Raw genomic sequence first — 24130 nt, 5'->3', positions numbered from 1 at the left:
AAATCTTTGCCCAGGACTTCCAGAATTCTCCCTGCAGGATCAGTTTTCCTACGAGTGTCCCAAGCAGGCTTCATGCCATGTAGAAATCCTAGGTATGCTCATGTGCAGACCATGGGGACAGCATATTGATTATTCATCAAATGTGCTGTCTGCTGCATTCATGGTCAACACCTACACAACAAACCCAAGGGGCCAAACTGTCAGCACGAGCTCAAGGCACATGTGCCTTTGTGAAATGAGACCGGTCAATGGCTCTCATCACTGCAGTTGTGACTGTGAGTGATACAGTTATTGCCCTGTGTCAGAGCAAAGACATCGGGGCAGTTGCCCTTTCAAATACATATGCTCAGCTCAGCGGCCCAAATCCCACACTAGAATCTCCTCATCAGCCATAATCAGCTAATGGAGACAATGACCACACTGAAGAGCAAGAAGTTTGAGTTTCTTAATCACAGCCAGCCTAACTTGGAAGGATTTGAGCCACCCTCATTTTCCTGTGACGTGGGAACCATTTTTCTCTCATGAATCTTAGTTCACACCCAGCAGTTTTCCTTTCTAGAGGTGGAACAGAAAGGTGGGACCAGATACTGGTCTCTAGGACCGGACAGAGCCCCATGCTGATATAAGTTTCATGCAGATTGTCTGGCCTTTTCCCATCTCCCTCTCTGTAAGATGCCAGGAATGCAGTTTAATTTCTACTCTGCTTTGACCACTAGTTTCTCATCCTGAGGGACGTTCATGGTCTAGGAACAGTAACTGCACCTGCTTAAAATACATTTTGTAAAATTAGCATAGAAACAGCCTGAGCACGAATTGGCAGGCCTTCACATAGTAATTCTTCCAGGTGTGCTAAGGAAATTACAGCCACTGCTGTTGAATTAGTGGTAAAAGAAATGAGATATAACCCTTTTTGTCCAAGACAGTTGAAGGAATACTTTGGCTTTTTATCTTGAAAACGTCTGTGGATGTTGTCCTTCAAAGATTTCACAGGTAATCTCATGTGGAGGCAGAGATGATAGTGCTTGTTTTACTGATATTAGCATCTCTGCATGGCAGCAGCTGTTTATACAAAACTCACATACCTTTTTGTTGTCCTCCCTCCCCCTGAACTGAGAACTTGCCACAACACTGAATGGATTTTGTGTATGAGACTTTAAGCAAATATAATTAAACTGTCATTTCCTGACAGCTCATATATGAAGCTCTTTGACCACAGTGGACTTTTTGTTTTTGTAAACACATTTGCAAACCAAAAGTTAACAACACCAGAAACTCCTAATTCAGAAAATTGGCTGACATTATACAGTCCTGGAATAATTCGGTAGTGCCTTAAGATATTTAGTTAAAGAAAAGGAGAAAAAGAATTAAGGATTGTAACATCGGCTAGGAGGAAATAAAACAGATATTTCAAAATATGGTTATAGTTCTTCTTCTGCACTGATTATTCAAAACCAGAAGTATTGAACTAATACATGAGACTCAGAAAAGTACTTTTCAGTAGGAGCCAGTCAAATCTTCAAGACTAACATTTTGTCATGCATGGAAATAGACTTCCAAAGAAACCACTCACTTTGGAAAAATAAAAATATTTATAAGTGTTTTTAGGATCAGAGCTGATAGAACAGTTAAACCCAACAGTACTGAAAGAAAATGAAGAAATTTTGTGGAATCGGAAAGACGATGAATTTTGAAGCAAATATATGAAACGTCATCTTTGAGTCATCTAGAGTGCTGCTGGGGGAAAGCGTGGAGTAGATTTTGCTTGTAACCTGGGACCTGGTTCTCAGTTCCTCACTCTATATCCTCACTGGTATTAACTCTAGCAACAACCCGATTTCATTTTTAGACAGAAGTGGTATGTTCCTCTCCAATAAACTAACTTCTAGTCAAAAGAAAGCATTAACACTCTCAGTGGTGCCTATAGACTGGATGGTGGAAGAGTAGAGTGAGGGGTGAGCTCCAGAATACATCCACCCCATAATTTAGACATGGCTAAAGCAGGAATTACCATTAGTTCATTAAGATATTTTTTTTTCTGTGTATCATTTCTTTTTAAATATGGAACTCTTAATTAATTTTCTCTTCTCTATTCCTTATAATCCTGTTGAACTCTAATGAGAAATAGCATTTTCTGTGGGACAGTAATGAGAAGATGATGAAGAAAGAAGTAACAGATTGAGCTGACATTTTGTATCTAAAAGATGAAATATCCCGTTGTGCCTCCTAGGGCGAAGGTGAAGAAAGGTGTGAACATCTTCAGCGTAAGAGCCAGCAGCCCATACTTGTGGGATATCAGAGAGAGTGTGGATTATACGGGGAAATATGCACCAGCTGTTATTGTTTGCCAGAGGAAATCTGCTGCCTCTGAAAACAGGTAGGTCATTTCCAGTAGTCTGTCTTTTAATAACTGATGGTTGTTTTTCCTTTTCAAAGCATTTTTGCCGTGATTGTAAATTTTATTATAGTGTGTGATGAAAATGCTTTTGGAAAAACTGCGGCTGTCTTTGTTTTGTAGTACATTGCAAATTCTACTACATGCACTTTGAACAAAAATGTTACTCAATCTTAATACTCAAAGGAAGTTAAAGCTAGCAGGAAATATTGTTTTCATATACTATTTGGAAAAATATGTTTCATATTTTAGCATTTGGTTGTGACTAGTTTAATCTCTTCAAATTATTTGCTGCCAGACATTGTACCATGGGTAATTATAGGGCTGTTTGGGATTTTTATTATTATTATTTTTTTGGCCAAAATTTCCAGGGGAAACTAAAACATATTCATAGCATAAACCCCACATTTTTGTTCATGAGATTTATATGAATTTTTAATCTGCAGAAGAGAATAGGTTTTCCATTTTACATTCCCATTGTGCAACCACTTAGATAGGATGTTGACCTCTTTCAAACAGCCATCATCTGGCAGGTGGATGTTCCTCTTCTAATCACAGCTGAATGCTTTATTGAATAATTTTTATATCAGTTTCTCCTTCTTGTCCATTGCTTCTGGAAATGTATGTCAAATGCATATTTATAAAGATCTGACAAACTACAAGCGTATTGTGTTTGGTATTGCTGTTAGAGAACTTGCCATACAACATGGGAATTCCGATTTTGCTGTGATTTACTTCTGAAATCTTACAAAATCTTACAGGTATAGGGATTTATTATGGACTTTTGAAATTTTCAATAAATACCTACCAAGTCTAATAACTAGGAAGCCTCATGTCTTTGGAATCTGGGTATATGAAAAAAGAGAGGAAGGAAAAGAATTCCCTTCATAATCATAATATAAATCCCTTTCTCCTTACTAAAACTCAGTTTCTACACAATTTCTCTGATATAATATTGGTACTTATATCATCTGTTGTCTTGTACCTGATTAAATTTTGTTTGTCAAAAAAGCAATGTGTATATATATGCCAAGGTCACAGCTCCCTGTTGTCTAGCAAAACCTGTCAGATTCTTTAAAACCCCAGTTCAAAGCTATTCAAAGACAATGTGAATATTTTCATTGACTGAAATGGATATTGGATCAGAATCAAAGTTTATTTCAAAGGTGCATTTTCCATCACACTTTATCTTGTTGGCTCCGTAGAGTGCACTTGCCTGATTTCTCCTATTCATCAGGAAAATATAATGCAACATCATAGTTGATTGAAGCTTGGCATCTTATTTCTCTTTAGTACTCATCATTCAGTAGCAAACCTTCAAAATGACCCCTTCTTCACAAACAGTATTATGTCAGCTTTCTCGTGGTGGTAGTGTTTGCTGTGTGCTTTCACATGCTGAATATAAGCATGGCTTCACGTTTATTAAAAGAAATGTGATCTAGTATACATTTTAGATTTTATTGGGAAGAAAATCAAGAGAAGACAAGATCACAGACATATGTATAACAGGTACAACTTTTGTTTTGACTTATTCCATGTGAGTTCTCCAGTTGAGATTTTGTGATTTTTTAAAACTTTTGAAAACTTCTTCCTCATTGTTTATAAACACATGTAAAATATTTCAATTCAGTATGTTGTTTTCCTCATTAAAACTAGTCATGCTTTGCTATTCATTTTAAGAAGGAAGATCAAGCATTATATGGGGAAAGAGAGTGTGCTCAATACTTCATGGGAAACAATTTTTCTTTATCTTGACATGTTTGATGTCACTAGATTTACACAATGGATAACAGTTAAATATTGATCTCTTTTATCAAATTGTTTACCTCTGTAGTTCCTTTATAAATTCTACAAACTCTATTTGCATATTGGTTAATTACTCTTAAAACTCAGAGATCTGATCGCATGAATGCAAAGGTGGCAATGTTAATTAACTAGAGATTCAATGCTTTTGTGTTTCTGATAGTTTTACATGGATCAGGAAATAGTGTTAATAAAGCTAACTTACTGTGACAGGTGTAGTTTCATAGATTAAGGAGGCACTTGTGCAAGTGACAAACTTAACCAGGATGCCTGAGCATTTCTTTATCTAAGTTTGAAATATATCATTCATTTTATTTGGAGAGGTTTTGGCAGCGAAAGCTTATCATAACAGGATTAACATATAAATATTATCACAGCCAGCAGGGTGTTTTAGTATGAATATTAACAGCAAATATTATGAGTCTGTAGGAGAATAACTAATTAAGCCCATCTGTCAAATATGATTTGGAGTTCTCACTGCCTTGCTTGCTATGGGCTTGTGACAATGTTCCAGCTTAACGGTGAAGCAATTATAAACTTCTCTCCAATTCTTCTGATTTCATTCTAAGGTGATAATAATTTTGTAACACTAAATCCTGACCCATGAGATTATTAGATGATCTTAATCTCTTCTGTTCTTTGAGAACTCTCTTCCATCCCTCTATTTCCATGTAGACAACCAGAAAAAAACAAATAGAAAATCATGTGATGTGGATTAACCAGTGGCTCAGAAATGCGACTTGGGAAAAAAAATTAAATGATCGAATCAGGGAGATATGAATCAATATGTCATCCTTTACTTTTTTCTTTTTGATGTTGGCTGATGTTAATTTTCCTTGATACCTCATATAATGGGGTGAGTAGAATGAAAAGATAAGATTAAGACAGTACTGCATTTTAAGAATGTTTTCCTGGATTAGTGCAGTTTCTCAGTGTTTCTGAAGTTGGGCATCTCTGCTGTGCTAGTGAGGATTGATGAGAAAAAGAATCACTAAAAGAGGAAGATCAGGGTTCCCACCTATTCTTCTGTGTTTCCTGTTTGACTGGAAGCAAGCTGGGGGGGTGCGGGGTGGGTAGGTGTGGATTGGAAAATTATTGAGGTGACTAAAGATGTAGTTTTACTGGATATTTCAATGTGCCTAAACCAAAATTTTAATAACTTCAGAAAAAAGTGTCTAAGAGATTTTCAGGGACCTCAGTTCCTTACCTGTAAAACATGATCAATAGCACTTTCCTATATCCATAGCTGTGGAGACGTTAAGCAAGATGCTCTTGATATGATATGATGATTAGTATCATATCTAGATATTTTATTAATGGATATCATGATAATCTTAACACGTTTTATTAATGTGTAGATTTTGGAGTACAAATGTTTGTTATTCCATTGAGAATACATTATCGTTCTCTATGCTTGTGGACAAATGAGACCATTCATCCAAGTTAGTACAAAACAGGCAAAACTTGGCCGTCACCAGGTAGAACCTTAATGTCTGGATATGACTTTTTACTGTCTTATCTCCAATTGTAGTTGAACTGTATCACAGATAAGCTTTGCTCACCAATTTTCTTTCCCCATGCTCATTGTTGGAAATATTACAAAGATAGCATTTCTTCTGAAACTTTCTTGTTTGTGCTCTTGGGTTACAGCTCTGTAGCATTAAACCATTTATTGGCTTTTACTGCCTGAAATCAGATCCTGGTCCTGCTATGGGGGGGGGGGGGGGGGGGGGGGGGGGGGGGGGTCGGGGCTTCCTATTTTGATTGTGAACTACAGGGTGACCGATTCAATCTGTAATAATATTGACACAGTAGCAAACAACAATACTATTTTCTGGGCTATACCCCTCATTTGTTCTCGTGTCATAAGATTTTATCATGTTATGGTATGTTAGTGCTTAATTTTTTTTAACACTTCTATCATAAAAGCAATTAACTTGATATTAGATAAAACAGTGACAGGAAAACATACAGCATCATTCCCTTTGATTTTCCTGGACAATACTTTTTTTTTTTTTTTTAAATGAAGTTTATACCATTTACCTTAGTGCCCTATATTTCTCATTTTCAAATCTATTATGAGATCTCATATTATGTAATTTAACATCTAGTTTTTGTGTTGTAACAGCAGTGAGCTATTGCCTCATTCTCTTACTTGTTGCATCATGTTTGACAGACTCTCGAGCATGCTGTAATTCTAAAATGCTTCTGAATGCTTCTGTTTGTTGCAACAAAAGCAACAAATGTGACATATATAACAGCCTGATAGCCTCAATAATTATATTGTGTGTTTTGCTGGTGCTCATAAAAATGTTTCATACACATAGTTGTATGTTTGTGAGCACCATTAATATTTTTTACCTTGTTATTCGTGTGTTCACACAACTTTATCGACTAGAGATATAGTATTTTGTGGAGAGAAAAATGTCTACTCTGGAGTTACAGAAACAATACATGCTGAAGCAAAACTAAGTTGGTGTATTTTGCCCCATTGTGGTGTGAATCACATAAACTCATAATGAGAAACTCATTGTTCATCATGATGAAACTGGAGGAAGAAAAGGACTGTAGAAATCAAACGCTTTCAGGTGGGATATATACAACTATGGTATTGAAAAAGCACGACACAGAGTGGGACACTTCAAAATACAAAGCGATGTGAGAATTCTTGCTTATAATTGGGAGCAGAAAAAAATCTCTTTTTTTTTTTGTTTGTTTATTATTATTATTGTAGGGGAGCAAATGATATCATATATGTTTCAAAGTTATTTTCCAAGTAATGATTTTGCTCTAAAAACTGGCTATTCACTCAACATCAACAAAGTCAGGCAGATATAATACATTAATTTGATTCTGAAATAATGGAGTTTAACTCCATTTATACTTCCCAGTCATCTAGCATCTAGATAATGATTAGCTATAAAGGCATTTGTCGTGCGTAGCTTTGGAGTTTCATACTGTTTCGTATTTCTAAGAATTTGTGTGTTGTGATGATGTGAAAGCACTAAATATCTTAGAAGTCATGTTTATATTTCACATATTTGAAAGCAATTAGTCAAAAAACTTCTATTCCTCGTTTCTCATTTTAAAACTTAAATGTGTGCTCTGAGAGAGAACTCTTTGAGATGTTGAGGCAAAATAGATTTGTGTGAACCAAGCCTCAATGCATCTGTCTTTTACATGCTGACCCACTTCTTCATTTTTAAAAGGAAAGCTGTTTTATTTATTTATCAAGAAATGCGGATTCTCTCTTGAAATCATCCTACTCAATGCAGATTAAAAAGGTTATCAAGTTATCATCTTGAAGCAAATCAAAAGAAATGAGAGAAAATATTAATCAACAGCTATTAGATAAAGACATTACTAGGGGATTTTTTCACCTATTTCTTTGAAAGAGACTCATTCATTTAAATACAAAAAGGTTGCAGGAAAGCAGTTCAAAAGCATGTAGATAGTCTCTTGTCATCTTAGAGGTGGACTCTGTTTCTATACCTCTGACATTTAGATGAAGAATGAAGAATGAAAAGATGAAGACAGCAACTCAGCTGTCATTGTGAAGGAGATGATTGCCTTTAATTTCAGCTGAATTTTAGGGTTCTCCTTAGAAAAGAAGTTAATTCCTGTGTTCCTTTGTTTGTGAGCGTAATTTTATTGGAAATGGGAAAAAGTGACAATTACCATTGAATTGCCTACGTTGTCTCTTGAAGTAGTTTGAAAACATAAAATTCCCTCATTCAGGTATTATCCTTCTGAAATATTAATGTACAGTTATATACCATTTAACATCCCTGAACTGGTTACAACTGTTGATATACAGAGCTACATCATTGCTATATGCATATCATCGTAAGGAAAGTGATAGAGGTGAAGTACCCATGAAATCTAACTTGACATGACTTAACAGTTCACAGCTACTGTCTGAAGAGTCAGGAAAGTAGACTCTGCAGTGTCTGTACCTTTTTATACCTCTATGGATCTCTCCATCATATACAACATTTTTTGTGATGAATGGGAGTAAGTCAGACATCTCCTCTTTAGAAGGATACTTGATTAGCGGAGAGATATTATAAGGGCTTTTATTCTACTTTGTGGTGAAGTGCAAAGAATAAAACTATGCCGAAATGTTTTAGGGCACAGGCGGGATTTACTACAGTACAGCTGTTTGCTGCTTTATATTTGCATATGTATATATGCTTTTATATTTTCAGTGTGGTGTGAAGAATAGCTGTTAAGTAGTTCTTCATGTTTCCAGAATATGTTGATATGTTGACTATTTTCTCCTGATCTACCCCTCCTGCCTGTGTTATGAATAACTGAAAAGGATAACCGAAACTTTAGTACATAGCCATCATGTCCTCAGTTTCTAGAGGCTGTATTAGGGTCAAAAGAGATCAGGGACAGACGGCCACCTTTTTCAGTGGCAGCCCAGACTTAGCAGATTTCGTAGGGCTCAAATTTGGAAGCAGAGAGTCGGGATCAGTGTCGCTGTTATGCTAGCTCACTACACATACTGGGGAGGGCTGGTGTTACAAACTGTCAGCAGTCATTGCGTGTGTGGGAATAATGATACAAATCATGAAAAAAATATAGTCAACTGATCAAAGACATCATGTTAATTTGAGAAGGCTTTGCACTAGCTCCAATTTGTATTAGAATCTATGGTCATTTTCTAGCACATTACTATATTTGGCTCTTCTTTTGTGATAATCTATCCCAGATGGAAAATAAGTCCAGTGAATAATTACAGAGACTTGAAGACTGGCCTCTTAATGGTCTAACTGGTCACAGGCCAGTGGCCATTCACTGACTGTCCACCATACTCAGTATAAATACCTCATCCAACTCTCCTGTCCACTCTATGCTGTCCAGTTATTTGTATCCAGAAACCCTGGGAAGAAATTCTAAATCTTCTACACTGTCACAGGAGAAGAAAACCTGTGAAAGTGATGCTCAGTTTGAGTTGGACTAGCTCTCCCAACTCATATCAGCCGTGATCGCAGGGTAGAGCTCTGAACAGAAGGAATTTTGGCTGCAGGAAGAGTGCTTGTAAGGAGGGATGAATTTAATTTCCTGTCATAGCTCATCTGAAGGCAGGGGGGTTTATCCCCTTTGTATTTTTTTATTACATTTTATTACTGTATATATATAGAGAGAAAAGCAATAACGGAAAGGATCCAAATACTGCTGCATGTTCCATAGTTAACAAATGACACCAAAACTGTACTTGCAATGAGTACTCAATATTCCCGTGTTCATGAGCTTATCTAGGAGTTTGAGAAAAGGTGTGATATCTTCATCACCAGTTACCAGTTTTGGTAGCTTGAAAGATGAAGGTTCGTTAAATGAACCTGGGAGGTCCTGGGAGAAACTCTGATGATCCCTATACCTATATAACTGAAGACTATATTATAATGCATACATGGGGAAAGCAGACTTATATTTGGGGGATTTTAAGAAGTTGTCAAGACACAAAGTTCTCTGTGATGCACTGGTAATTAGGCTGTTTTCTCTGATATGTAGTACCTTCCATAAAATGAAGTTCACTGGGACGGCGATCAGCATGACTTTGCTAAAATGCTAGGATTTGTCTACAGGAAGTCTTCTGAAGTTGCTGCAGTTGTTCAGATTAAATGAACTGTCTATAAAATCTGCAAACAAGTAATGTTAGGTGTTTAATGCTCTCTCATTAAGAGTTCTTGGCGTGCGGATATGAGAATCAGATAGTTTGAGGGAAGTGAAGCCCAAGTAACTTGCTGACAGACGACATGGCTTGTTCACAGATACGTTTGTTCCTAGTCCCCTCTTCTCTCTCTTTCTGGTGCTTTATGGGTATTTCTGCCACCTCCCTTGTAGAGGAGATATCCTCCTTTCTGTACAGTGTTGGAGTACCTAAAAGACATTCCCAACAGTCTGAATAAACTTCATGCATATTTAGCATCTTTATTTTATGTTGTTGTTATCCAGTATGATAAATTTCATTTTAAACCCAAGGAGGAATGATTTCCCTTAAGAATCTTAGGGATTCATCATTATCATGCTTGCTCTGTGTTTTTGGTACTTATCACTGTAGTCCTTAAACCTTTAGCAGTCCCAGGGCTCAAAATATCAATTCCAATGGGACAGAAACAGTTTGCTACCTATTAGAAAAGAAACAGCAACTGAGTAATCTTCTGTGTATTAAAAAATCTAATATTAAATGCAAAAATACATCTTATGAAAGTGTTTCTAATGGTGCCGTTGATTTTCTTTTCCTTGGAGGAAATCTTGTAAGAAGTAATACTAATTACTCAGAGGGTTGGAAAGTGGATGTCTTTTAAAGTATGAAAAGAGGCTGAAAATATGCCTGTTACTGCTGAGGCACAGGGATTCCCACTTTGGGTGATGAAAGAAAGTTAACATCCAGCAATGCACGGATCAGAAGCTTAACAGAGTTATGTAATACAACCCATCATCCACACAAATCATTAGGCTGGTCCTGAGAAAATTCCGATGGTGAGTACAAGGAAGAAGTTCACTGGGCATTTGAGTTATTTTATGGCATCAACTCCATAGATTTACTGGTTATGTGAACAAGCTAGAATTGCAATATCACAGATGTATGTGTGGTTTATATGAACTGATGATGCAGATATAACATCCTTTAATTACTTTGCCTTGGTCACCTCTCAGCCTTTAATCTGCCTTTATGGGGTAAGATAAGGCTGCTGCCCCAGTTTGATAGAGGCACAGAGAGGACATGGGCTAAATGTTAAAGACAGTTCTGACCATAATGAACAGCATCACCTACTAGGGTTTATGTGCAATGGGGTTTACATAGCTAGGTTTGGAGTGAGTTGCATTTAAGTCGAACCACTGAGTGGAGAGCTGCACTGAGCTAATCACTGAGAGGATGCAGAAGTCAGTGGTGCATTGTTTTGTGGCCCACTGTAACTGGATTAGCTTTAATACCTTGGCCAGGGTCACACACAACATGCGACAGAGCAGGAGTTAAATGGAGATCTTTTCTTCATGTGCCAGCTAGTCCCTTGGGAGTGAACATCCACCGAAGGTGGCTTTTCCTTTTAACTCATGAAAAGCTTTTCCTCTGAGGAGTTTATGTCGAGTTTTATGGAACTGCAGGTGTCTTATAGCTCTTTTGGAGGAGTTTCTGTCAACTTACATACAGATAGGAGATATCAGACTTCGTTGGGATAATAGGATGGCGTGTCTTTGTGGACATCATTGATTCCACTACACACACAAACACACATATGTGTAAAATCACCAACAGGACAGAAAACTGAGGTGTAATATTCCATAGGTAGAGCTCTCTGTGTGATCACTGAATATTTTTGCTTACACGAAAGGAGTGTGTAATGTGATTCATTCCCCCGCCTGCATGGCAATCTGCAGCAACAAGCAGTACTTCCACCTCTACCGCCCCACTCCATCTTCTGAAAATGTTTTCAAGCCTAGAGTGTCATCTCGGGTGTGCATTTTTAATGTTCTACAAAGCTGTTTGAGTATTCTGTATGGGTTCAATTTGCATCTTTATTTTTGAGGGGGGGGGTCTAAATTTTTCAATTTGAAATCCATCCTCTTTGTATAAGTTTATGAATCATGTTTTATGATATTTTCACACAAAATTGTGCATAGGAATGCATAGAAAAGATGTTACATAAGAATTTAGACATAACTACATTTTAGAGGGTGTAGGAGTGGGGAAGCAGGCTCTATCTTCTGTGTCAAATAAGGGATCCATGAAGACTGCCTTGTTGCATGATTCTTTGGAAATTACAGTAATCATTACAGCATAAGTTACCACTTGTTACTCAGAAACACTGAGAGCTTTTCCAGGCAAGAAGTATAAATAGGAATTCTTATTAGGTACATTTTAAAATTTGGGTAGCTGGTAGCACCGCTGCTTTGTCTTTGATTCAAGACCAGCGTGGGCTGGTCACGATGCAAGGTCACAGTCCACTAGAGAATGTAACCACATGATAAAGAGCCTGTCTGCTACTTAATTCCTGCATTCACGTTGACAATATGAAGAATACAAAGGGGATTAGTTAGCTGTGATGTCTTTATGGTTGACATTCAGTGTCAGGGTGGTGATTGAGGGATTGCCTGAACTTATGTAAACATATTAATATTATTATTAGTTTCAGGGGTTACCTGAAGCTAATAATCAAATGTGCAATTAGCTGAATGGATGACTGCTATCTCCATCCTTTCTTGCCATAAGCTCTCTGGTGTTTTGCAAGCACGTGTCTGCCTTTACTCAGATTTGTCTTAACTATCTGTAGGATACCTTTGACATTGACAAGATATCTATTTTAAGTCTTTATTCATTGGAAGCTTTTCTAAATATTAGTGTTGGGAACCTCAACATGGGGACTGTGGAATATTATAACTATTCAATATATTCTGTAGAAAGTGAGACAATATGACTTTCATCTTTGATTTCTTATATTGTCTTTCTAAATGAACTGTAAAATCAATACCAAAGAATGTTTTCAATATTTTTATAATTTCAATTTCAGCTATACCTTAATGCATCAGAGTCTCCATACATTTATTTATAGGATCTCTGGCAAGTACATATGTGCTCTTATTCCATATTAAAGACGAAGGCCATCATACCAATAGACCAAGAAATACACGTCTGCATGCCACAGAGCGTGGAGGTAAAAGGGCCAGCTTGGCTACCCCAGTGCTGCACACTCGTGTGGTCAGGGCTCAGTCACCAAGCCCTGCTCACTGAATGGGCAGCATCTGAGAAAACAGGACTGTACCATATCAAACATGGCTTGTCACTGTGGGCTCAAAAATTGTACAACACTGAGATGAACTTCTTCATTTTTAGTTTATTTGAATCTTATATTTAATCTGATGCTAGAAAGAAAATAATTAGCTTGAATAGTTTTCCATCCAATTAATCTATTCCTAAGTGGCAAATATTGTACCTGGAAACCAATTGATTATGAAATGTTTCCTCTGAGATGCATTTTCCTGTTAATTGTTGGGGCGATTAGTTTTCTTACAGACACTTGCAGATCTTTCTGTCTAAAGTAGTTAAGGCAAGGAAAGCAAAAGGCACAGAAAAAAACCAAAGAAGACTATAATAAGATGTTAAGATAATAACAGATTTAAAAAATATAACATATGTACAACAATATATATGTATCATGCATTTGATAACATCTATATTAGGGAAACTCTCAAAAGTTTCAGAAGATATGACATCTTAGAATTAATCTCATATGAATATTCATTAAAAAACAGTTTTACTTATGAACACATGATATTTTTTCCATAGGGTTCTGGGCAGAGGAGAATTTGGCAGACAAACTCTCACAAGTCTCTATATGATGTGTTTTTCAAAATAATGTCTATTTTTTCCCCCCTTCTTGAGATGTATAGTTTGGAAATATATTGGCAGATTTTAAAAGGGAAAAGCAAATACAGTTTTGCAATTTGGATGCAACATCCAAAGTTTATCAAAATATCCAAAGAATTACTGCCTTGTCAGTTGAGTCCTCTCTGAAAAGCGTAGAGCCAGTATAATGTCCTTCTATTTTTAAAACATTTATTTCCAATTCTAAACATCTTCTAATACAAGAAAAACAATGCTGTTCTCCTAAACACTACTGCGCATGGCTATATGGTTTCAAATTTAATTTGAATTTCCCCAAAATTTCAAAGCTAGTTGGACGCCTGACATAGAATTTTATGTCTGAATAACTTAATTTTTGGCAAGGTTGTTAGATGCTCAATGGACAACTGTACAATAAACCATTTTGAAATGTCTTAATTATTCAAAACCACCAGTAATACATTCCCATACTCTCACTGATATCTGTATTTTATGTTAGAGTTACACTTACACATTCAGGGCATGCATACTGTCTATATGCAATTCTTTTTTAATCCTTATAGATTGAATAAGGTTTGATTTTATGCACATTCAACACCAAGAACATGTGCTCTGTGACAGAGAGAGGGTGTGGGTGTATTCTACATTTGTTTTATGTATTTCAGTGAGATAAACCCCTGATTTAGTCCCTAAGAATCTCAAAGAGAATTACAATGTCTTGATGAAAAATTACTATTTATTCAAAAATCAAGATTTTGCTCTCATGAATGACATGAAAATAAATCTTGTTTGCAGTGACTCTAAGCAACAGATGATGAAGGTTGTAGCTATCTCTAGTGCATGCACAGTTTCAAAAACGTAGCCTCCTGATCAAGCCTTTGGGTCAGTGGGCATCAGCAATTGTTTTGTAGAAGCGGTGATTTTGCTCTTTACTTTAGGATTTCAGTTTTGGCACTCTCATTATGCTTACGTAACTCTCCTAGTAAAATATCTTCTATTCAGGGTTTTAAAGGATTAATCTTGTTTATGAAAAGAAGTGCTTCTGCTGCTGCTTGGATAAACCACAAATAAGGATTTTACTCCACAATTGTAATCACAACTTGTAAACTTACTGAGAGCAGTCCTAATGAACAGCTAATTATAATCCAGATGCTTCCTTCAGCAACATAGCAATTAAGGAAGAATTAAGATACATAAGAATGCACAGTCATCAGACAGGTGAAAACAGCTGTTAACACAGGAGAATTATTTACTGGCAAGCATAGTTCTGTGTATATAGGTGTGCTGGCCATCTGGGGTGAAAGATGACACTGATCCGCCTTTCACTTGAGAGACTGAGTATTAATTTTTCTGTAACAAAAATATGCAAGAAATGGAAATTTTGCAACTGGAGAAGAAATACTTGTGGTAGGGGAAGAGTAAAGAAATCAAATATTTAGATGGAGACTAAGAGAAAAATCAGTATGTGTGATCACTATGAATCAGTATGAAGATCCTTACAATGAAACGTGAATTATACTGCTTGATTTGCAACCCTAACGTTCTTTTAATATTTAAAAAAAATGTTTTTTTTTTTCAGTATTGCCAATTATATTAGTCTATATGTCCAACTAAAAATTTTGGTAGTAGCAGTTAAAATATTATACTCATGGATGTTACTAACACGTTGCTTGGCCAAGTTCCCTCGTTCTGTAGCACTGGAGCTATGGATGAGTGGTAAGAGCCTTTCCCACTCTTTAGGAGTCCTGCTTTTAGCTGGAGTGCCAAAGAGAGGGATTCCTGGGAACACAGCAGGGATTTGGGTGTTCACTTGCCTGTGTAAGAGTAGGGCAGAACTGTATGCATTTGAGCTTTACTTTGATTCTCTCTTTCCATATTTACCTTTTCTGTGGAGCTGAGTCACAGGTGGGATGTTACCAGGGCAAATGATTACTGGGTGCTAAGAAAGCATCACCAGAACACTGCCAAAGAGTGAAACTGGGAGGTTGGTTAGTGGGAGGGAAGGAAGGACACACTGCTTTCCTGACAGTACAGGAGAGAGTTAATGATGAGGCTGGTGTAAGGTTCAGTGCCACAGCATGTGTGAACCTCATGGTCGGCCTGTGAGACACACTAATCTTCCACTGCAAGTAGACAGGCTGTTCGGACCTGCCTGCTGCCTTTCTCTAAAATCAGGGCAATTACCAGCTAAGGTGTGGAGTGCTGTAGGGAAGGCTAACCAGAGACATTTTAAAGAGTCATCTCCCAAGGAAAAAGCAATCTGAAGATTGTTGTTGAAACATCTGGTTTAGAGGAGATGTTCCTAAATACATTTTTTTTCTGTCAAGTTCTGAGTCTGATTGTGTGTTTTTAAGAAGGAAAAATCTGCGCTTAAACCTGTTGGAAAAGTAGCATTTTTGGTCTGTGAGTGTGCAGAACTCTCCTGTTCTAAAATTAGAAAGTCAATTTTACTGTTAAGTCAGGGGAACAAGAAGCTCAACATGCCCTCTGAAATTAGCAATGAAACAAGCTGTATTGAACTCGTCTATAGCTTTACACCTTCGGGGCAGTGGTTGGAACCAAGATAGACAATATTTCTCCAGGCTGTCACAGTTATTTTACAAGAGCAAAAAGAGGAGAGGGAGGAGGGAGTTGCTTTGGTTTGATTTCTAAATGAAATAACCACACAAACTTTTAAAATCATCCAGAAGATTAAGGGATACTTCAAATAGTCTACTATGTCAAGGTCCAATTTATTCTTCTGAATATCTATTTCTTAATTGTGACAAAGCTAAGACATTAAAGCCAGCAGGCACGTGCTCCGTTAAAAGGTGCTGCTACTCTAGAGGAGGGTGTTACTGGAGAAAAGGAATGCAGAGGGAGGTCTTTCACGCAGTAAAGACCTAGAAAAAAGGGTTAAGAAAATACTTTAATGCTTTTGAATTTTGTGGACAGTATTTGGAAAGGATTTAATATTATGGTAAGTATGTAAAAATCTGTATCTTTTTGTTATAGCAGAAGCAAGTGTCATTGCAAAGGCTTGCTCTGAGAGGTGTTCAGCAGATATGAAGGCAGTTTGAATTCCCATAGTCTTCAACCAAACTTGAGACTAGAGATGCAAGTATTTGGTAAATCACAGAAACTTTCAGGAAAAAAAAAAAAAGTGATGTGGATACAAAGAAGTGTACTCAGTATTGGCTGCTTTTTTCTCCCAAAGACCTGAGGAAAAATTTGGAGAGAAATCAGTGCAGCTGTATATCAAGCCTTAAGAATGATTTCTATGGCCAACAAAAATACAAATTAAGTTATATATATTTATACATTATTAGGCAATTGCAGTTTCCACATATTGTAGATTAAATCCATCTTAAATTTGTGCTGTGCTAACCACATCTCAATGAATGTGCATAAAGATGTCAAGTTAACATTTCAAGCATTTTTCTTCCTAAAATATGAGATTATTTTCTGTAGCTACATTAGGTCCTAATTTACGTACTGTTTCAGAATTCTGTGGTTATTATTTTCTTTTTTGTTTTGGTTTTGTTTACACGTCAACAATATTCATGCTTTCTATTTTTAACATAATATTCCTTCTATTTTGGAGAGATGTAAACAGCTATATATAGAGATATATTCAAGTACCTTAGCATGCTATGCAGAAAGAACGCTAATAATAGGTGTATCTGATTTTTTTTTTTTTTTACAAAAGAAAGAATTTATACATATTGATGTCATAAATAGAGTCAGCAGTACTTTACAGGTGCTAATTCAATAATACATTTGTCATTTTTAATGAAGAGAAACAAATAACTGTAGATAGGTCAATTTTTCCTGAATTTCTTTTTTTTTTTTTTTTTTCCTTTGGGGAATAAGGGGGATTTTAGCCAGATTTTCTAAGGAAATGAGTCTAAGCTATCATGCTGCCTGTGCTTGTGTGTTTTAAATTTGACAGCAGTATAGCTTACTCAAAGATAGTTATATTCTTATACGTTTCATGAAAACAGGCAGATGGTGGTGGAAAAAGACGTTAGAGTCCCCAGACAGCTGAATTCTTATCAATAGCTAATTACGGAAAAATCTTCAATAAGAGCTTGTACTTTCTTGGACATGAGAGTCAATCAGCTGCGAGACAAAGCTCTGTAGGATACTAGCTTTTACTTGTGCCATCCTCATGAAGCCTTTTTTTCATGCTTATGTTATTTCCAGACAATCTTGCCTCCACAGTGCAGACCTGGCTTCAGTGCACAGCAGCTGTCAGTGTGGTGGTGCGGTGTTGAAAGGGCCCTTTGTCAAAGATAAGGTAGGCTGGATTTGGAGTTCAGTAAAGGTTCTGCTTTAATGTATCCTAAAAGGGGGAAGGGAAATTATTACACTGAAATCCAGTACATGCCTAACCAAATTGTTAACAGTGTGAAGCTAGCAAACAGAAGCTGGGCTCTTGGGTTAAAACCACAGTGTAGCTTTTGCATTTCTCTGAGTGTAGCCTATGACCTATAATAATACTAATAACTACATTTGTGTTTTAATTCAAGTGTCCCCAAACCTTCCAGGCTCTTTATCACCAGGATCCTTTCCTGAGTCAGGTATGCTGTGCTGGAATGCAAATAGTGCTAGTAAAACTGCAGTTGTGTTATGTGTGTAAAGCGCAGCTGGGAAGGCTAGAGGCAAGGAACCAGACAGACAAATGGCCGCAGAAAGCAATAACCAGACTCCTGTGGGAGCTCAGGGAGAAACGTGCCCTTGGATCTGCTGCAGCATGTTATACAGTGAGTCCAGAGATCCACCTTGTCATGGCAGGCTCCACACATTCACAGCAAACTGTAAGCCGTCACCTGAGGGTGTCTGCAAGTCACGGTTCCACCTATACTGTGAGGAACCTAACCCTGTTTGCTTTGAAGAGCACTCCAACATTAGCTGTGGCATGAAGGGACACCTTGCTACCTCCCTCTGACTCCAAAATCTAAACTAAATTTTCACAGAGGCAAATGTCTTAGTAGGGGAAAAAGGAGTTAAAAGCTTCAAGGTTAAGAAACTCTGTCTCACCTTTCACATTATTGTTCAGAAGAATTAGTTTTGGAAGTTAATAAACCACATGCGTTCACCTCATACAGCTATTTCCCTCCCTAAACAAATTGCTTTTATTGTCAAAACCACAAATTTAGGCATTGTGATCAATATCATCATTTTATGAGCTGTCTGTAAAGGGACTTGAAGATGCAGCCTTGCTTGATTGTTTAGGAATAAAGATTGATCAGCCTTGTTCCTTCTCCTGTATAGATCCTTGGTTGATTCACATACAGTATACAAAGAAAAACACTATCACCTCATCCCTCTTCAAAATCACATAGTCAATAGCTTTTCCTTGGTGCATTTCTGCAAACACTCGAGAGTACAACCCCAATTAATATGTTAAGAAGGGCAGAGAGGAGGAACATATTTGCTGTCAGGGTCTTTTCGCTGATAGAAAAAATTTGATTTTAATTCCAAACTTTTCTTGGTTCATTTCACAAAAGGTATTGAGCTGAGACTGTTAGTTTTTACTCTTTCATGTTTTCTTTTACTGTTTTTAAATGAAGGCAAGAAAAACAAGAATGCAAGATGTTTACAAAAGACTGTTGGCCCACAGCAGCTGTTGAATATTGTGAGGCATTTCAGGACAGTGTCATATGCTGCTCCCATTGCATCAGTCAGAGAAGGCAGGTTATTTTAAAGAAAATGAAGTCCTTGTATATACCACTGTCAGAGATTTTGCTGAACATAATTATTTCCAATGGAAGAAAAAAAGGGGAGGTATTTGCTGAGCTGAGTTACTTTCATTTATTATGATAAGTTACCAAATATAAGTACTGCCATATTTATAACCCAGGTGACATAACATGCTTTTGCAGGATGCAGGTCACACACCATCCACAACTTACTTCGAACTTAAGTGAGCTAAGAAATGATGTTCCTGAAGTGCAGATTTGTGGTGTGTGTGTCTGTAAGATAATCTTCACACTCTTCATCTGCCATATTAAAACTATGTGCTCTTCAAGGCACAGATGTCTTACAAAGTGACACTTGGATGCTGTAAGATAATTGATTGATAATTTCTCTAGGTGCTACTCTTATCCAAAGAAGAGCACTGGTCATTTTTGGCTGGACATATGCACAAATGTGTAGGTTAGGTAGCTAAATAATGCTATGATGAAAACCAGAATGTTCAGGAAAGAAAATGACTGATCAGATGTATAGGGATAGTGCGGCACATTGTAGAACAAGACTTGCCATCTGAGGTTACAGGAAAGGGACTGGGACTCAGGCAGTGAGCGTGGCTCTGCCCCGAGGATGTGGTGTCACAGCACAGAGGGTGCTGGGGGCACGAAGAGGCGGTGGGGATGGCCCTGCCAGCCATCCCTGGCAGGAAGCTACCAGCAGTGTGCTTGGTGTGACCTTAGACAAGTGCTGCCACATTCATGGCATACTTTTTTTCCATGTGAGAATGGGGACAGTAATGCTGTCTAGCTCATAAGGCCGGGATGATATTATTAAGCATTACATGCTTAGTGTATTTAAAGACTTTTGAAAACCTAGGATAGAAGGTGTGTAAAAAAACAAATATAGAGATACAGGGGATATTCTGTAGCAAGCCTAACAGTCCTGCACTCAACTATTGGTTTTCACTGAATCTTTTCCTTAGGTATGTTAACTCCTCTTTTATAGTCTATCAGGAGACACTGTATTTAAGCTCTCCCTGTTCAAGGTTCACTGACCTATAATCCTACTGAAATGGAGTGGAAAGCCCATGAAAATTTCACTGCATTTGCACTCAAGTGGCATATGGCCATGGTGTTAATTAAAAAAAAAAGAAGTGATAGTCCTCCAGTCGCCATGGAGACTAAGCATACTGAAAGGGGGGGTGCGAGCATAAAATATTTTCAACATTAGGTTGAAATACAGAGCTCAAAAGTTGTTCTGGTTAAAATTCTGTGCAGATGTCAACATGCCAAATAGAATGATGCGACATTTTGTACAAAGACTTTGCAAAACGGTTTGGATATGAGATTAAAAGAACATTTCCTGCACCATTCCTGATGGGTTACTGGAATAGATCTTGAGGTATATTCTCTGTGCTTTTGTCAAATTTTTACCAGAAAGCATAACCCCAAAAGAATAATATCCATCCTGGCAAGATGGAATTCTTGTTTTATGGGGTACTATTCAAATTCTTTTAGAGGATCATAAAAACTAAATAAAAGAAGATCCAGCAGAAATTGAGATGTTCCACATGATTAAGATGTCTGGCTGGCAATGAAGCCTATAAAATAAGCTTTTCCAAACGCTTGCCTTAGGAAGAGTGAAAAAGAGAACTATATAAAAAAGTATTCCCAAAAATGGAATAGCAAACTCTTGGTTTTATTGATAGCTAGTAAACACTGGTTCGGTGTTATTTTTCAGTCATCTGGAGAACAAGAAAGCATAGCAATTGAAGCATTTAAAAAAAAAAATGAAGCTGGAAAAAAGATCCGTTACTGCTTAAATACAAAACCAATAGCAGGAAGGAATATAGAAGTAATAAATACAATGTTAACATCCAATTCAGCATGTTTTGCATGCTATTTGCAAAAAATGCATACTAACGTGGGTTCTGGGATTGAAGAATCACTAATTTGACTTTTTCTGTCTCAGAAAATCACATCCTATAACAATGTTTTAAGGTCAGAACTGTAAAAGCATGATGGATTACACTCCTGAAAAGAAAACCAGTCCTTCTGTAAACTGCAGTAGCACTTCAGAAACTTGGTTTGTTATGGATTCGTGTTCTATATTTTTTCATCCTCATGCCCTTCTGCAATACTGCTAATATTTATTATACATTCCCTAACATCCTCTTCCTTCCAGAATTTCCAGCTCCTCGTCTCGTTCCCTCATTACAAGCCAAACAAGCAGGCACCATCTCTTGTTCAGTTGACACTGACACCGTCAGAATGGGACTGACGGATAGATGGACAGACAATATGCCTCTGTGAGATTCTTTCCATGGGGGAAACAGGTTAAAAATGAACAGAGCCATCTGGCTGTTCTTGGTGTGTATGATTAGGACAGTTTATCTAGTCTTCATTAACTGATAGCTGGTTTCTTTGATTTTTTACATACATAGATCTGATGCCCTACGTTCTATAAAGATCTCTGTGCATTTAGTAGGCTAAAAGGGAAAGAAGAGAAGGTTTGAGAGGACAATGGTTGAGAGGTTGGTGCAGATGTGTCCTTTTTTATCAATATGGTAGCATGCAAAGAGGATTTTCGATTCCTCATTTATTGAATGAACACAGTAGGAAGTTAAATATAAAATAAGATGCTTTGTTTTCTTCTCTTTTGATCTGATTCTGAACTTGCTTGAGCAAGGGTTGCGAGACTGAATCTTATCACTTTGTGATGGAATTTTGCCAAAGATGTAATCACAACAGGATTTGAATAATAGACTTTTTTTTCTTACTATTATCCAAAAAATTAAAAAAGGCCCTGCCATCTTGCTATCATTAGGCCATAGCTGAACAAATACATGATTTGGAAAAGGCTTGTAAGATGAAGAAGAAAATCCACACACACATTGCAAAAATATATTTCATTCAGAATTGTTGTCTGCCTTGAAATTGGTTTCCTTTGTCAATAAACAACTGAACAGATGGAAAGGGTCTGAAACAAAGGGAAAACATTACCTAACAAAAACAGTTAGTGCTGTTATCCAGAGAGAGTGTTTAAGTAAAGTCAATCTTAATTTAAGGAAAATAAATGAAAGACTATCTCACAACATTTTTGCAAGATGAATTAAAAAAAAAAAGTGCCATTGTTGAATTTGGTTTTATGAAATGTAGCAAACACAAAATGAAAGAGAAGATATTTCATAATATAGGTGCAGAGCTTATTTGCTGGCACTACCAAAATACAGATGGTTGTGATAGCTGTTAATGTGTCTCAGCAGCCAGTGCAGCATTTTTCCTGTCATGTTCTGTGTGGGAAATCTCACTAATGGACTGCTTTGCCTTGGCTGTTATTTTTGTTCCCTTGAGTCAAACTGACAGAGGATTCCCTGAGTTTCTTTATTTGCCTGGAATAATTTAGTAACAAGCTCTTTTTTTTTTTTCTTTTTTTTTTTTTTTTTTTTCCTGTTATGGATCCTATTCTGTATTTCTCTGGCCTTGTAATGGACTGGCATCAAGACACATCTCAGATTTAGGGGCTGAGTTTTTTAAGCATCACTTTGGTGAGTAATCCTTTATTTTCCAGGGGCTGAAAAAGTACACCTGTCTTTCTGGTACCTATTTGATAGGGTATTCATATTGGGTTGGTTTCTTCTTCCCTATTATAAACTCTCTTTAATAAAAACGAGATGTGTAATTACTTTAATAACAGCAGCTGGGTCAAAGGAATTATTTAGTGCCACCTCACAGTTAGTAGGAATTAAGACATTTAATTTTGAAGATATTGTGAACGCAGGCATTTTCCATTTCAAAAAGAATAATTAGTGCTATTGTTAAATTAATTGGGTTTATCTTTTGTCAGCTTTACATCCCGAAATGGTTGAAGAAACAGAACAGTTACAACGTTTTCTTTATTTAATCATCCCTGTGAGTAGAATGATGGTTGCTCAGTTTTGGTGTGCATGCAGCCTTTGGATCAATTGTAGTCCAGTTGCTTTGATTTTTGTGATTAGCGTAATTTGAAAATGGAGACTGCACCTAATATGCACCTGAAAAAGCGTATGCACTCAACTTCTTGATTGACTTCAATCATACAGCCAATTTTTACTAAACTTAATTTATTTTTTCATTTAAACATTGGTGCATGTTGGGCAGATTCAAATGGAATGTACTTTGAATGTTAAAAGCCTTAGGCAAACCTCAGCTGGTCTAATTTTGGTGTGTGAGATTTCAGAATAGGAAGTCCTTCTCCCTCTCCCTGCCCTCTAAGAAAAACACACAAACAAATAAAACCCCTTCTTTTACATAGATTAACACACAGAGCTCTTTAAAAAGTACTCTGCTATGGTCACTTGTAACATTATTTTTTTTTGTCAAAATTTTTTTCTGTGTGTTTAATTTCATTTAAAGGGCAGTGTGAATAGCCACTGGTGCTCAATTTAGAAATTATACAAATTCCTACTTCTCTCACATAAATCCTAGTGAATGAAACATTTTTTACATGTAATGGAAGTTTTGATTTCCACTTCATTTACAGGCATGTTTTATGTAGAAAATTCTATTTCCTCTCCTCTTGGGGCAATATCCAAAATTCCTTGTCAGGTAGTTAACTATACTAGGTGCATCAGATTAAAACATTTGAACATTTTTGGGTCAGAGAATCAGCATTTAATGAATTAATCCAGTGTACATCTTCACTGGGAGCTTGGTGCTCATTTTCTGCCTATCCAAAATGGCAGGAGCCTTTGCAAGGTCTTAATGCAAATGTTCTGCTGAGGCAGGCACTTCTGTTGTTACATTCCTGGATGCGTTAGAATCTCTTTAGTGACTCCAACCTTATGTTCATGTTTTCTCCTCTTTTCTGTCTTGTTTAGAGAGCTTGGTGCTGAATAAGCCTCGTTAAAATGTCAATTTATAACA

At 36.9% G+C, this 24130-nt stretch overlaps 1 protein-coding gene across 4 annotated transcripts in view; it reads left to right on the top strand.

Annotated features, from left to right (window-relative positions):
* The window catches only part of TMEM132D (transmembrane protein 132D), a 251181-nt gene that overhangs the window by 99846 nt on the left and 127205 nt on the right, over positions 1–24130 (top strand). For 3 of the 4 annotated variants that reach the window (XM_048051138.2, XM_013173401.3, XM_013173404.3), the window contains one exon: positions 2228–2374. The exons of the other annotated variant lie outside the window; for it this stretch is intronic. Coding sequence is in view for 2 of the 3 variants with exons in the window: in XM_013173401.3 (XP_013028855.1) it covers positions 2228–2374 (147 nt within the window). In the remaining variant the exon portion in view is untranslated. The remainder of the gene's footprint in view (positions 1–2227; positions 2375–24130) is intronic. 4 annotated transcript variants of the gene reach the window in all.

The sequence above is a fragment of the Anser cygnoides genome, chromosome 17 (assembly GCF_040182565.1).
Source record: "Anser cygnoides isolate HZ-2024a breed goose chromosome 17, Taihu_goose_T2T_genome, whole genome shotgun sequence".
In the NCBI taxonomy this organism is placed as follows: domain Eukaryota; kingdom Metazoa; phylum Chordata; class Aves; order Anseriformes; family Anatidae; genus Anser; species Anser cygnoides.
This window is presented reverse-complemented; position numbering and strand designations above follow the sequence as displayed.